Raw genomic sequence first — 13699 nt, forward strand, 5'->3', positions numbered from 1 at the left:
TCTTATCTTTGTTATTATTCAGCCTGCTATGATTTCTGTGTCAAGATCTAGTTGCAGGGACATGTTGAAATAAAGACCTGAATTTAATAAGCTATGTTAAATTGTAGGGAGAGCTGTATTTCAGTGAGTTTACCTGATGGGTACCTTTCAGAGTTGGAAACATTGATAAATTACTGCAATTTGTACCCGGGCACTGCTTGCGAATGGAAGCGCCAGCCAATTAATTAGGCATATATCCCTGCTTTACAATGGCTGCTCTTACTTAAAACTGCCTCCACACTGTTGCTGTAGGGCTGTTAACGCTGAGCTGTAAACAGCAGTCAGAGGGGAGCGGGGAAACCAGGAGTTGTGCCAAGGAATTGGAGTCAAGGAACTGAGCCAGAGAACTGAAGAACATGCCAAAGCCAGAATATATCAGGCAACCACTCAGCCCAAAGTCTGAGAATATGTCAGTGTCCAGACTCCAGACGGTACCACAGTCTGCAGTTGTGGGAGTTGCACATGCACAGTCTGTTGTGGGTTCCTGGTTCTAGTAGCTAGTTTTCTTTGAGTAACTCAGATTATTTAACTTTACCTCACTTTCTATTCCTGCCCCCTGCACAATACACTTTAATAAAAGCTTCTTTCTCATATATTTGTTTTATAAAACTTTTTTTTCCATATAAGTGCGTAGACCCATATAAATGTCTAAAAATTTAATAAACCCTGAAGCCAAACTTTAGTACAATGTATTTTACCCGATTTTTTTTTTGGGGGGGGGTATCTTTGTCAACTTCTGGTTTGTATTCTGCATATACTGTACTCTGGGGCTAGTCTACATCATATTGGCCTCCCCATTTAGATTTAGGTGGCATTATTACAGCTGGAAGCAGAAAGGTTCTGTCAGGTAGTGCTTTTAAATGACAAATTAGGAATCCTAACATTTATATAATAAAAAATGCGCATATAAAATTAGAAAAAGAAATAAAGGTTCTGCTGCTTACTCTGTGAGGTAGTAAGCTACATACCATATAAACAATTTCAATAAATTCAAAATGCTATTCTATTTCTTAACTGCATCTTGGCAGTCAAAAACAAGTCTCTTTTTCAACTGCTCCTCAATCCATAGTTCCACCTGAGGCGGCAGAGCAGCCTGCAAATGTCTGATACTTTTAACTGGCTCTTAATTGTAACATGTAAGGTCTGGGGAACAAATGCAGCTCTCCAGACCCCTTTCAGTCCCATGCCACAACCCCCATTGGCCCTGCCGAAATGGAATATGAACTCTGATAATGCTTCTTACTTGCCGTGATGGAGGTTAGAGCAATGCACAGTAGAAAAAGTACAATTTTCTTTACTTGGCTCACCCACTTTTGCCAGGCTCATCATTGCTGGCCTCAGAAAGCCACCCAGGAGGAAATGCTTGGGCTGGGGAAAAAATCCCACCCCCAGCAGCAGACAATTTATTAAGAAAGTTTGGGCTGCAAGGCTGAATAGTGCCTTGCAGTGCAATCCTCAATATACGTACTCATTATTTAGCACACTTGGTGTATTTATTCATAGAACTAGTGCGCTGTAGCGGTTAAGAGGAGAGACCAGGGTTCAAATCACCTCAGCTATGAAGCTCACTAGGAGACACTGGGCCAGTTGCTGCTTCTCAGCCTAACCTACCTCACAGGGTTGTTGGGTAAGTGAGGAGGCCGAGAACCATGTGCACCACTTCGATTGCCTTTGAGGTCGGATATAAAGGCAATAAATACTCAGGAGGCCCAAGGGTTCAAAATCTGCACCTGTTAATGGGCAGAAAGCCCCGGACTGAATACAGTGGGACTTCTTCCCAAATAAAACCTACATGTTGTTTAGTCATTTAGTCGTGTCCGACTCTTCGTGACCCCATGGACCATAGCACGCCATGAAGCATCCCCTTCATGGATCAATGCCTTGTCGTGGCGAAGGGGCTTGAATAACTCAGAGAAGCTATGAGCTATGCCATGCAGCAGGGGCGTAGCCAGGATCAAAACTAGGGGGGGGGCAAGCCATGGTCGTTCAGGGGAGGGGCCAAGGCACGGAAGGGGAGGGGCACGAAGTGGGCGGGGCTAAAGGGCCAGCGGGCCTGATGACATCGTGGCGGTGGCAGCAGCGGCCACCTTGTGCTTCTGGGGCTGGTAGCGTTGGCGGCTACCCTGCTTGGCTGGAGAGGACGGGAGGGTCGGGCAGGCGAGAGGGGGTGGCAGGGCGAGCGAGGGTGAGGCAAGACACGGCCGCAGCCACGACGGCTCCGAGGCATTGCTGCATATCAGCATAATATTTCAACCATGGTTCAAGCCCCACCTTAGGAAAAAATCCTGCATTGCAGGGGGTTGGACTAGATGACCCTTGTGGTCCCTTCCGACTACAATTCTATGATTCTATTGATATATTACCATAGCATATGCATCATTCTGCTTTCTTGAATTGTCCTACTCCTAGGCATAGCAGCCAACTCCTAGAGGCCTAGGTGCCTCTCCCCACCCCCAATTACTGGTAAATACCGTATTTGAAAGAGTCATCCCCCCATGTTGATGGGCTTTCTATGTGGGGCTTATCTGCCTCCCCCCATATTTTATTAAGGATGGAAGAGGGAGGGAAGGAAGGAAGAAATAGAGAGAGAGATAACTCATATTTGTGGGTGTCTCTGGATGACGCTGTGATGCTGGAACTCTGCAGCAAGAGGACGGGAGGGTCGGGCAGGCGAGAGGGGGTGGCAGGGTGGGCGAGGGCAAGGCAAGGCATGGCCGCAGCCACGACGGCTCCAAGGCGTTGCTGCATATCAGCATAATATTTCAACCATGGTTCAAGCCCCACCTTAGGAAAAAAATCCTGCATTGCAGCGGGTTGGACTAGATGACCCTTGTGGTCCCTTCCGACTACAATTCTATGATTCTATTGATATATTACCATAGCATATGCATCATTCTGCTTTCTTGAATTGTCCTACTCCTAGGCATAGCAGCCAACTCCTAGAGGCCTAGGTGCCTCTCCCCCCCCCCCAATTACTGGTAAATACCGTAGTTGAAAGAGTCATCCCCCCATGTTGATGGGCTTTCTATGTGGGGCTTATCTGCCCCCCCGTATTTTATTAAGGATGGAAGAGGGAGGGAAGGAAGGAAGAAATAGAGAGAGGGATAACTCATATTTGTGGGTGCCTCTGGGTGACGCTGTGATGCTGGAACTCTGCATGTAGAGGAGCCTTGTAAGCAGCTTTCTCTCTGCTTGATTTACAGCAGGCACGTCCAACAGGTAGATTGTGATCTACCAGTAGATCACTGGATGTCTGTGGTAGATCACTGGTAGGTCACTGGCACCCCTAAAAAAACTCACCCAAAATTTTCCTCCTCCCTCAAAAAAGTTGAACTATGACCTGAAGCCCTAAACAAAAATGGGCCTCCCTCCCTCCTAAAAGAAGCTCAACAAGTTTGACCTAAACCCCAAAAAACAGGGCTTCCCTTCCTTTAAAAAAAACTCAACAGCTTTGACCTGAACCCCCAAAAGGGGGTAGATCACCCCCAGTTTTAAACTCTGAGTAGATCAGAGTCTCTTGGGAGGTGGCCACCCCTGATTTACAGTATACAGATGCAGGAGGAGGGGCAGACTGGAACACCAATGCTTTTTATAAACATCACTGTGTCTGTCAAAGCTACAGCCTCCCCCCTTTCTTATTCACTTCTTTTTAGCCTTGCAGAGCCACCTTAGTCAAATTGAATCCTCTGAGTCTGCACCCTCATTAAATCGCCAATAGAACTCTTAATGCTCCTGAATGCTCATTAACAACTCCCACATAAGAACAATAGGGTGAAATGGTCAGCTATCGAATCTTGCCTGGGGATATCTGCTCCATTGTCTTAACTGCTTAACTACTGGTAGCCACTTTGCTTTATTTATTTGATGTGTTTTTGTTACTGCTGTGTGTCCCCCCCCCCCCCAGCAAGCGGAGACTTAGCTGCTCTTGCTAAAGCAAAGCCCTTTCCACTTCAGTTTTTGAAGGGGAAAAGTGCTGGTTATGGTCTGTAAAATACATTAATTTTTTTGCTACTAGGGGGGCAGCTGCCCCCTCCTGCCCCCCCTGCCTACGCCCATGCCATGCAGGGCCACCCAAGATGGACAGGTCATAGTGGAGAGTTTTGACTAAACGTGATCCACCTGGAGAAGGAACTGGCAAGCCACTCCAGTATCCCTGCCAAGAAAACTCCATGGACAAAGACAACAGGCATATAAAAACCTACATAGAACTTAACTATTAATGATGAATGGGAATACTTTGGGGAAATGTTTTAAGAGGTGTAAACAGTCAAATAAAACTTCCAAGTGGGGATTGACTTATGGGCAGCAGTAAACAACGACTTAGGAATTGAAGTAGAATGTTATTGGTTGGACCAAAAGGATGTGCAGCTTAATAAAGGTCAACTAGGAGGGATGGACGGCGAAGCCTTGAGAAATAATTAGAGAAGAACCGTGAGATGTATGTAACAACTTTTGAAAAATGTGTAAAAAAAGAATTGCACTATTCAGCGTGCAGTCCTAGGCATGGCTTACTAGAAAGGAAGCCTCCGGTGTTTAATTGGGGGTGGGGGTATTCCTATTGTGTTTAGGATACCTCACGTGACCTCCAGGATGTCTGGAGAGCCCCCTGCCCCCAAATAAACGCCAGTCGGGAATTTTTCCTCACGTCTTAATGCATATTATTTCTGAAAAACCAGCCAACCACCTCAGCGAACGAACCCTTTAAGCGCGCACAATCCCACACCCTTTGCAATCGCCCTGAAGGCCTTGAAACGCAGCAGCGCCACCACTGAGACAGGCGCTTCGGCCTCCGGGTCCCAACCGAAGGCTGACGGGCGACTGCGCACGCGCGCGGCGGACAGGAAGAAGTCTCGCCGCGCGGATTCTCTCCGCCCCTTTCGACTTCCTCCCTTCCTCACCTCCCCGCCGCTCTCCCCGCCTCGCTTCCGAGCTTCGTCCAATGACTAGCCGCGATCCGGCCTCTGTGGCGCGCATGCGTCGTCTCGACGTTGCCGCTCGCGGGAGAATTTGAATGCAGCTGCGCGGGCGCCAAACGGAGCTGGTTGTGGATTCTCAACGGTGGGTTTTGAGGGGAGAGGGCGAGGCCGTGGCAGGTGAATTATAAACGGAATTATGTTAGAGTAAGCTAGGTCTGTGGTGACCTATTCTTGACAGTGGCCAATGCCCAGCAGCTGCCTGTTAGTTAGGGAGCCGGAAGGGTGGACGTCTTGTGGAGAAAGGTAAACGAACAGGCCTGCTGGATTATGCTAAGGACCCGCCCAGCTCTACTTTCTCTATTCCACATCTTATTCAAACAGCTTATCGTCTCGTCCCGTCCCCTTTCCCTCTTGTGACGTGCCTTTTCGATAGCAAGCCTCAGGGGAAAGGACTGCCTTACTATACTGGCGTTTGTAGGTTGCTCTGGGTGCCATTTCTCGAAAAAGTGAGGTAAAAGTACACCTTTGAAATTGTTTGTTGTTATTTAGTGACTTCTAGGTGCATCTGAAACAGGGAAGTGACAGGAGGAGGGGAAATTATTTTACTTAACCTAGGTCCATTAATTTCAGTGGTCTACTTAGAATAGAATATAATCCCGTACATATGGGAACAGAGGTATGTGATGATGAAAGGAGAGTTGTGTGTTTGCCTTCAGTTCCTAAAATAAGAATAATCAGAAACAATATAAAAATATTCTATCTTCAACTTAAGGAATATGTGTTTGGGGGGAAGGAAGGAGTAGGGTTGGCTTCTGTGGTGGGGGGAGCAAATGGCCACAGTAAACATGCTGTAGCCAAAAAGAACAAGGAGAGAAAACCTATGAATACTTTCGTCTTTGTCATCTCTTTTCTCAAAATTCATATTGTGCAGGACAATAAAGAAGTGTGAATCACCAGTAGCTGGAACTAGTGAGCTATTATTGTGGTAAGGCTGGTTATACTACATGTTCTGTCCAGTTGCCAGAACAGTTGCCAGTTCATTAATTGACTTCAGAAGTATAGAAAACATAGAGAGACAATACCTAAAGCAGTGTACAGAATAACCTAAAACTACTGATATTACAAAAAAATAGCAGTAAAACGGCCATTGCTACCAAATGGGCAATAATTCATGGCCAAATTAAAACAGCACCAGTTAAATTCATTCAGTTATGTGATGAAAAAAATCCTGTAAAGACAGCTGGGCCAGAATACTGGTACATCTTTAGAAAGAGCCAGGCGTAGGAGACAGTTGCTACGTACAAGGAGTCGAAGTGCAGATGCTGCCAGCTTTAAATGAGGCAGCCTAGTGGGGCAGTGGTTAGTGAGGCAATAGATGTTTTCTTGGAAGCAAGCAACCTGAAGGCAAAGTTTTTCTTTTTTTGCGAGGGAGGAGGAAACAAACAAACCATAATCAATAGTTTGCACCTAGTATGAAACCAGTCTCTGGTTTGTTTCCACTCTAGTGTGTCAAGGTAAGGAGTACGTAGTGGAGAAGCAAATCGGAGACATTTGAGCAGTCTGCACCTACATGCTTCTTATCCATATTAAAAATGTAATGTGTGTGAACTAGGTTTGTATGCCAACCAGTTCTGAATTGCTGTTCTGGAATGAAATTGGATTTCCTGTTGCAATGTTTTCCCCTTAGACTTTTATGGATTACAAAGTAATACAACATGGCAAAACGTGAAGCTTTTCTACAGGCTGCTTTTAATGGTGCCAACAAGGAGTTCTTGCATTTTATCCAACTTCACGTAAGTAAATATAAAGAGAAAAAAAGTGCCTGGAGTGGGATGAAACACTTTTGTTCAGTGACAAACTTTTGGTTTGTATCATTTTTACAGAAAGATGCAGCAGATCCATTTGATTTGAATGAGTTGTTGCAAGAATTATCTAGGAAGCAGAAAGAAGCATTGTGGGAGAAGTTAACACAGTGGTTGGCACACGTTTTAGTGGAAGACCCAATAGAAGAATGGCAGAGAGTTGGAGAAGACTGTGATGATAACTTGGAAATTGAGACAGCTGCTAAAAGGGTATTTCTTATTTCAAACAGATTCCATGTTATGTTTTCATGAGCTTATACAATTACTGTACTGTAATTATTTATCCATTTGTTCATTTATGTGGCTGCCACCTTAGACACCAGCAGCCTTTCATATGCACTCCTTTTATGTCAATTTCATTTACATCAGGGGTGAGGATCCTTTTGGCCTGGCCAGCCAGATTTTTAGCTTCTCTACTCTCGTCAGCTGGGTTCCGGCATGTTAGCTTGAGTTCAGGCGCACTCAAAACCTACACAAAGCAGGACTGAACCCCCTGTGCACCTGTGTTTACCTCCCCCACACCTGATTGCATATATATGATTGCAGGCATGAGGCAGATGGCTGTGGTTTCTGAAAAACAGCCCCATAGGCCAAATGGGGAGGCCCAAGTTTGGCCTACAGACTGGAGGTTCCCCACCTCTGATATACATCCTGTAGTTCCCTGTCAGAATGGCTTATGCTGGGCTTCCAGGCCTCTTCACGCATTGACCATTCTAGCTTTTATACAGCAGAGGGGCAAGGGAAAAGCATGCTGGTAATAGTTTGATAATCTCAAATGTAAGTTGCAGGTGCCTTTGTTAACATGAATGAAATGAAGGGTTATTATTTATCAAACTCTCAACTGCTTTCTTCAGGAAAGCAGTGCAGAATTGTGTGAGTTTTCTTTACTATACTGTACTGTACTGAAAATAATGGCTTACAGCTAATTTAGACCCATTAATTTAAGTGGATCTACTCTGAGTAGAGGGGATGTGAATGGTGCTGTGGTCTAAACCACTGAGCCTAGGGCTTGCCGATCAGAAGGTCGGCGGTTCGAATCCCCGCGACGGGGTGAGCTGTTGTTCGGTCCCAGCTCCTGCCAACCTAGCAGTTCGAAAGCACGTCAAAATGCAAGTACGGTAGCTAAATAGATACTGCTCCGGCAGGAAGGTAAATGGCATTTCCGTGCGCTGCTCTGGTTCGCCAGAAGCGGCTTAGTCATGCTGGCCACATGACCCGGACGCTGTACGCCGGCTCCCTCGGCCAGTAAAGCAAGATGAGGGCCGCAATCCCCGAGTCATCCGCAGCTGGACCTAACGGTCAGGGGTCCCTTTACCTTTTTACTCCGAGTAGAGCTTGATTGGACACAACCCAGTCTGTTTAAGGGTTCTTTGAAACCTACTCTCAAAGAAAACACAGTTACCTAGTCCATCCACTTAGGTAAATTGGCTCTCAGCTTTTAATTCAATGAATTTATTTGTTCTTGGTTCAAGTTCTTTTGCTGAAAATTTGTAGATACATGGATAATATTTTTAGCAGCTGAAGGAAGAGTGCTGTGTTACTTCAAAGCTTATATTTTGCACCGTGAATATGTACCGGTATTCACATCAGTTGATTGGATGTTGTTGTAAAACCTGTTTGTAAGTACTGTAGTTGCTACTTAGTAAGTAGTTGCTACTTACAAACTGGTACAAAGTTTTTTTTTGTTTTTTATTTTTCAAAACCTCAAAACTTGAACAGTGGCAGATCCTGAAAAAGACAAGGAAACGAAAATATGCTGCAAGGAGGAGAAAAAGACATGCAAAAATCTGTGCCCTATTAATTTCAGTGAGAGAGCTTAACATTTGTTTAAATATTTTCTGCTGGAAAGTGCTTGACTGGCTAGATCACGTTCATGTTTGGAAAGACACTTACTCTCACAATAGGTTTTAATGGGGGATCACGGCAGTGCTGCTCTACTATAATTCTAAATACTGCCTAGTAGAAAATAAATAAATTAGTACCTGCATTTAATAAAGGGAGGACATATTTAAATACCTTTCAGCAAAGGATTTTATTCCAGCTAATATTAAACCAAATCGTACTGCTTTCAGCTTGTCTTGAATAATTGTGGCCTGATGTTGTAGTTTAACTTCATAGCCTTGTTAAGTAAGTGTACCTCTCTCAACTTTTAGGAAGAAACCACAGCTCTCATCCAAGGTGTCGCCACTGTAATTACTACTTCCATACCCACAGTAGATGAAAATGTAAACTTCAAAGCTCTTTTAGAATGTGCACTGATATTAAATGGTATGTATTTCAGTTGCTCTCAGCATACTGGGATATTTGGTATATTGATAATGTGCTAAACAACCTTTGCGTGAGCAAGCAAATATTTAAAATAATAGGAATGCCACTTCTGGGAGTGGAAGTAATTTAAACCTGCTGGCTTATGGCTTTCTTCATACAATTGCATGTTCCTTGAACATTTAAAATCCATCTTTTCTTTAGCTATTATTGTTCCTTAATGGCTTATTTTGCAAACCATATTACATGTCATATAACCACTTATCTCATAATAGATTCACTGGTTTGCATAGCAACAAAGTAATCTAAAATGTTGGTGTAAATATTGTATCTGTTGATATGTTTATCGCTTAGCAAGTGGGCGTAAGTGCTTTACAAGCTTCAAGTACTCTTGTTGTGGGTTTCAGACTGTAAAACGACTGGAATGAACTTATTGAAACAAAACTATAATCTTGGTCATACCACAAATTCATCCAAAGCTAGTGCTTTAACCTAAGTGTGGTCCATCCCCTGTTTAGTCATACACACCTCATAGGAATCACTGTATTTCTTGCCTGATCTGGAATGAGAGTATGCTGTGGTGGGAGAGCAGAGGGTCTCCCCTTTGCTCCCTCCCCCATAATCCATTCACAATAGAGAGTGCCTACTGGGACCAGTAGAAGCTTTTATGCCATTGCAAATATGAGGCACCTAGCTCCCCTGATACTCAATGGGATCACGGGAGAAATAGTTAAAGCCACCTAGACTATGGACCCAATCCAATTTGGGTCTCCCTGGTTTATCTGTTTATGTTTTACAAAATTATGTATGCCGTGGTTAACTGTGCTCCTAAGGTCACATCAAATTTTCCCAAGAAATTGAAATAACAAGGATATAGTTACTGAGTTTGGCAGTAAAACAATTTTTCTGAAAGACAGCTGTCTTGTGGCTGGCATTTTGGACAGCAACATAAGGAAATCAGCTTTGAGTTACATTTCTTGAAGCATTTTAAGATTGCTAGCAGGCTGTTTTTGACACATAAATTTAATTGTGCTTGCTATGATTTTGTTGCAGGCATTCTTTACACATTACCTGACTCTGAAAAATCTCTGCTGGGAGCCATCCAGTGCCTTTGTGAGCAATGGTGGGAGAAGGGACTTGAAGGAAAAGAACATTTTGGGAAAAGTGCTTTCATCATGCTTCTGAAAAAGAGTCTTGAAAAGAAAATTGTTGTGGTATGATTTATATATTTAATGAGTTAAGTCATGTTTATATACCCTAGGGGCTGGCACCCTTGCTCGCTCCACTTGCCGTCCCCAGCTACTCACCCCACACTTCCCTGCCCCCTTGAAGTGCCTTCAGACCCAAACATGCCCCCTAAGATGCATGCCAATGTTTAATTTAACCTTTCACTATGTCCATGCTAAAGCTTCAGGATAGCTTCCCCACTCTGTATGTCAGGGCTATCCAGAAACAGCTTTACCCCTCTGCCCAATCTTCCAGGCTACTCAAGAGAAGATCATACTTCAATAGGCTGCTTTAATCCAGATCACCTATCTCAGCTGGAAATGGGTAGGACGGATTAGTGTTGGGTGGCCTTTGCAAGCCTCTCCACTCTCCCCCTGTCACCACTGCTATAGGGAGCCAGAGAAGTAATTTTCCACCCATCTCCTGCAGGAACCAGCAGCAGTGATGGGGAGAGCGGGAAGGCTTGAAAAGCCTGTCCCACACTGATCCACCTGCCCACACTTGCTTCCTACTTACCTGAGGCTGCTTGTCTACTGAAACAACTCCCCAGCAACCATCTGCTACTTTGTTCTTCCTTGGCCTCTGACACTGAAACTAAAAGAGTGATGTCTGTGTCAGGTGCATGGCAACAGCAAAGTACGGCAGTTGCTGAGGACCTGTCCTGGCTGTTCTTTTGCAGCTTGTCTGGAGCTCCCACCACCCATGCCATTTTCTCACTTGCTCATCTGCCTGCCTGTTTTTCTTTTGCCACATTGCAGTTTCTGTGGCCACCAATACATGACCATGTGAACTGCAGCATGGCAACATTTTTTTCTTGCAAAAATATTATAGAGTAAGAAACTTGTAATTAATTTGTGCTTGAGCTAATTGATACTGTAAGCTCCAGTACTTTGGTGCATATTGCATGCCTGAAAGATGTCTCTCACCTCATAATCCTCACACACAAATGCAATTGTGCATCTCCTCTAGGGTATGGATATAGTCCGTCTATGGCATCTTCACCGGGCTTTACTGTGTTTTGATTATGACTCAGAGGAGAGTAATGAAGTGAAAGATTTGTTACTCCGGTGCTTTATGAGTATTGGCCATATTAAAAAAGAAGAGGTAAGCATACTTTTTCTAAACATAATCTTCTCACTGTTTTAAAATTATTGGGTGATAAGTTGATGCCTACAAAAATAAAACAAGTCTTAGGGAGGGGGAGCATAGAATTTATATTTCTCACAAGGTATGTATGTTCAGCAACATGATGAATGCAGGATATCTACTTGCCTTCTACCCCATTCTTTGAAGAAAATAGTTAAGACCTACTTGTTTCAATGTTTTTTTGGGGGGGGGGCGAGATTCTTTTGCTTTTTTGGCTACAGATGTACTGGGTTTTGGAAGGGTTTTTCTGGTCAAACATACTGGAGAAGTGGACTTGTAACCCTCCATATGTTATTCGCCTCCAGCTCCCATCAGCTGATGGCTAAAGTCCAAAACCATCTGGAGGGCTGCCGGTTTCCAACCCCAGGATTACTTATGCTGTGTGTGGGTTTTGTTTGCTTTTAAAGAACTTGATTTCAATTGCGTGTTTATGCTGCTGTAATATTTCAAGCCTTTTGTTAGCTGCCTTGAATACAGGTTGTGCAGTGCTCATCAATGTTTACTCAGAAGTTGTCTTCTGTTCAAAGAATCTTGCTGTCAAGAAAGTGAGAATGTAGTATATTATAGCCGTAAACCCTATGAATGTCACATTACTTAGTTGTGAATATTAAAAAGCCCAATTTGGCTATTTGTGAAGTTGCCTTGCCTTACATCTCTTTCAGGGGAGAAGATTCCTGAGTTTTCTTTTCACATGGAATGTGAACTTCATTAAAATGATACATGGGACTGTTAAAAATCAGCTGTTGTGTTTTCCTAGGTATGTTGGACTGAAGGCACTTGCTACCACTTTGGTTTATGCTTGTGGTCATGCCCACACCCCAAAATGTGTATAGGTAGATAATATTAACTATAAAACTATTAGGGAAAATACATTCATATCCTAAAACATCATTATATATAATATAAGTGCCACACACATCATTATATATATATAAGTGCCACACAAAAACTTTATTCTGTAACCAGACCTTTGCCTATCTATGTATGTCTGTTTCCTCTCTGTTTTAATGTATCTTTGTGGGCTTTTTTGTTCATTTAATGTTTGTATGTTGCTCTGGGTTGTGCTGGGCAAGATAAAGATGATGATAATAATAATAATAATAATAATAAGGATTCAGTTTCTTATAGAATATCTGCCTCTGTCCATTACGAGAAGGTTTCAGAACCCCTTGTCTGTTGTAGCGTATTAGAGTGGCCAGATTAGGGCTGAGTGAATTGTGGAGGTAATAAATGCCTCTTGAAGGTATGTTCTCAACAGTTATTTTCTGAGGTCCATTCTAAAGGAACCATAACTTGAATCAACTGATCTTGCTTGTGCAGCCTTGGCTCAGAGTGCATGGTGACACAGTGGCAACTTAACTCAAAATAGTTACTAGCCCTGTTTCCTAATCTTAATTATATCTTCATTTACTAATGCAGGTCTCTGATATCACACATTGCTGAGGTTTATTTCAGAGCCTGGAAGAAGGCTTCAGGGAATGTACTGGAGGTATATTGTTTCAATGTTGCTACTTGACTTTGCTCTTAAATGTGTTGGCACTCTAAATCTTGAAGCCAGTGTAGGTAGAGGCAACCAGATTGTGTACATATCACAACTACAAGCAAGCAAGGTGAAAGGCCGCCTTTACTAGACACTCAACAGAAAGATCAGTTGTAAATAAGAGCACTGTTACTGACATATCCAAGAAGTGTATAGATCTTCTATGCTAAGTAGTTAGTCTTTCTTTGTGGAGGAACAGTTATTTTCAGGAAGACTGGTACAGCATTAATTATCTTTACTAGACAATTCACTGAAGACTCAGTGGCCTAAGCTCTATTTGCATTAGCTCCATTCACAGACAGACGGCTTTTGGATGAAACTACTTCTGCAGGGAGCAAGACACTGGGAAACTAGGCTCTCATCAGTACAGCTCAAGGTGCCAAACCACAATAGCATTAAACAATTATAACAAAAAATAGGCCATCAGAATAAAAATACAGAAAATATAAGCTGCCAATTAAAAAACAGCTTGATCAAACAGCCTCCAGCAATTTGAAACAATTCAGTAAGTAGGAGAGATTAAAAACCACTTTTGATTCCCAAAGCCTTCCTGTAAAGAACGTTTTGGCAACCTGACTGAAAACGGTTCATTTCAAGTGCAGGCAAACCTCCCATAAGAGCCAGTGCCAGAGTGCAGGTGCGGCACAAGAAAGTCACTCTCCTTGGTCCCTACTATATGTACTTCTGGCCCTAGGACACATAGG

At 43.4% G+C, this 13699-nt stretch overlaps 1 protein-coding gene across 4 annotated transcripts in view; it reads left to right on the plus strand.

Annotated features, from left to right (window-relative positions):
- The first annotated feature begins 5036 nt into the window (after nucleotides 1-5036).
- NCAPG2 (non-SMC condensin II complex subunit G2) overlaps nucleotides 5037-13699 on the plus strand; it is a 39914-nt gene continuing 31251 nt past the window's right edge. For 3 of the 4 annotated variants that reach the window (XM_060280907.1, XM_060280909.1, XM_060280910.1), the window contains exons 1-8: nucleotides 5037-5097; nucleotides 6643-6748; nucleotides 6839-7027; nucleotides 8971-9085; nucleotides 10136-10296; nucleotides 11279-11413; nucleotides 12118-12212; nucleotides 12875-12944. In XM_060280907.1, coding sequence (XP_060136890.1) covers nucleotides 6671-6748; nucleotides 6839-7027; nucleotides 8971-9085; nucleotides 10136-10296; nucleotides 11279-11413; nucleotides 12118-12212; nucleotides 12875-12944 — 843 coding nt within the window. In that variant the 5' untranslated portion in view covers nucleotides 5037-5097; nucleotides 6643-6670. Of the gene's footprint in view, nucleotides 5098-6066; nucleotides 6749-6838; nucleotides 7028-8970; nucleotides 9086-10135; nucleotides 10297-11278; nucleotides 11414-12117; nucleotides 12213-12874; nucleotides 12945-13699 lie in introns of those variants that run through there. The other variant, XM_060280908.1, reaches the window with a different exon arrangement.

This window comes from Zootoca vivipara, chromosome 12 (assembly GCF_963506605.1).
Source record: "Zootoca vivipara chromosome 12, rZooViv1.1, whole genome shotgun sequence".
Taxonomy (NCBI): domain Eukaryota; kingdom Metazoa; phylum Chordata; class Lepidosauria; order Squamata; family Lacertidae; genus Zootoca; species Zootoca vivipara.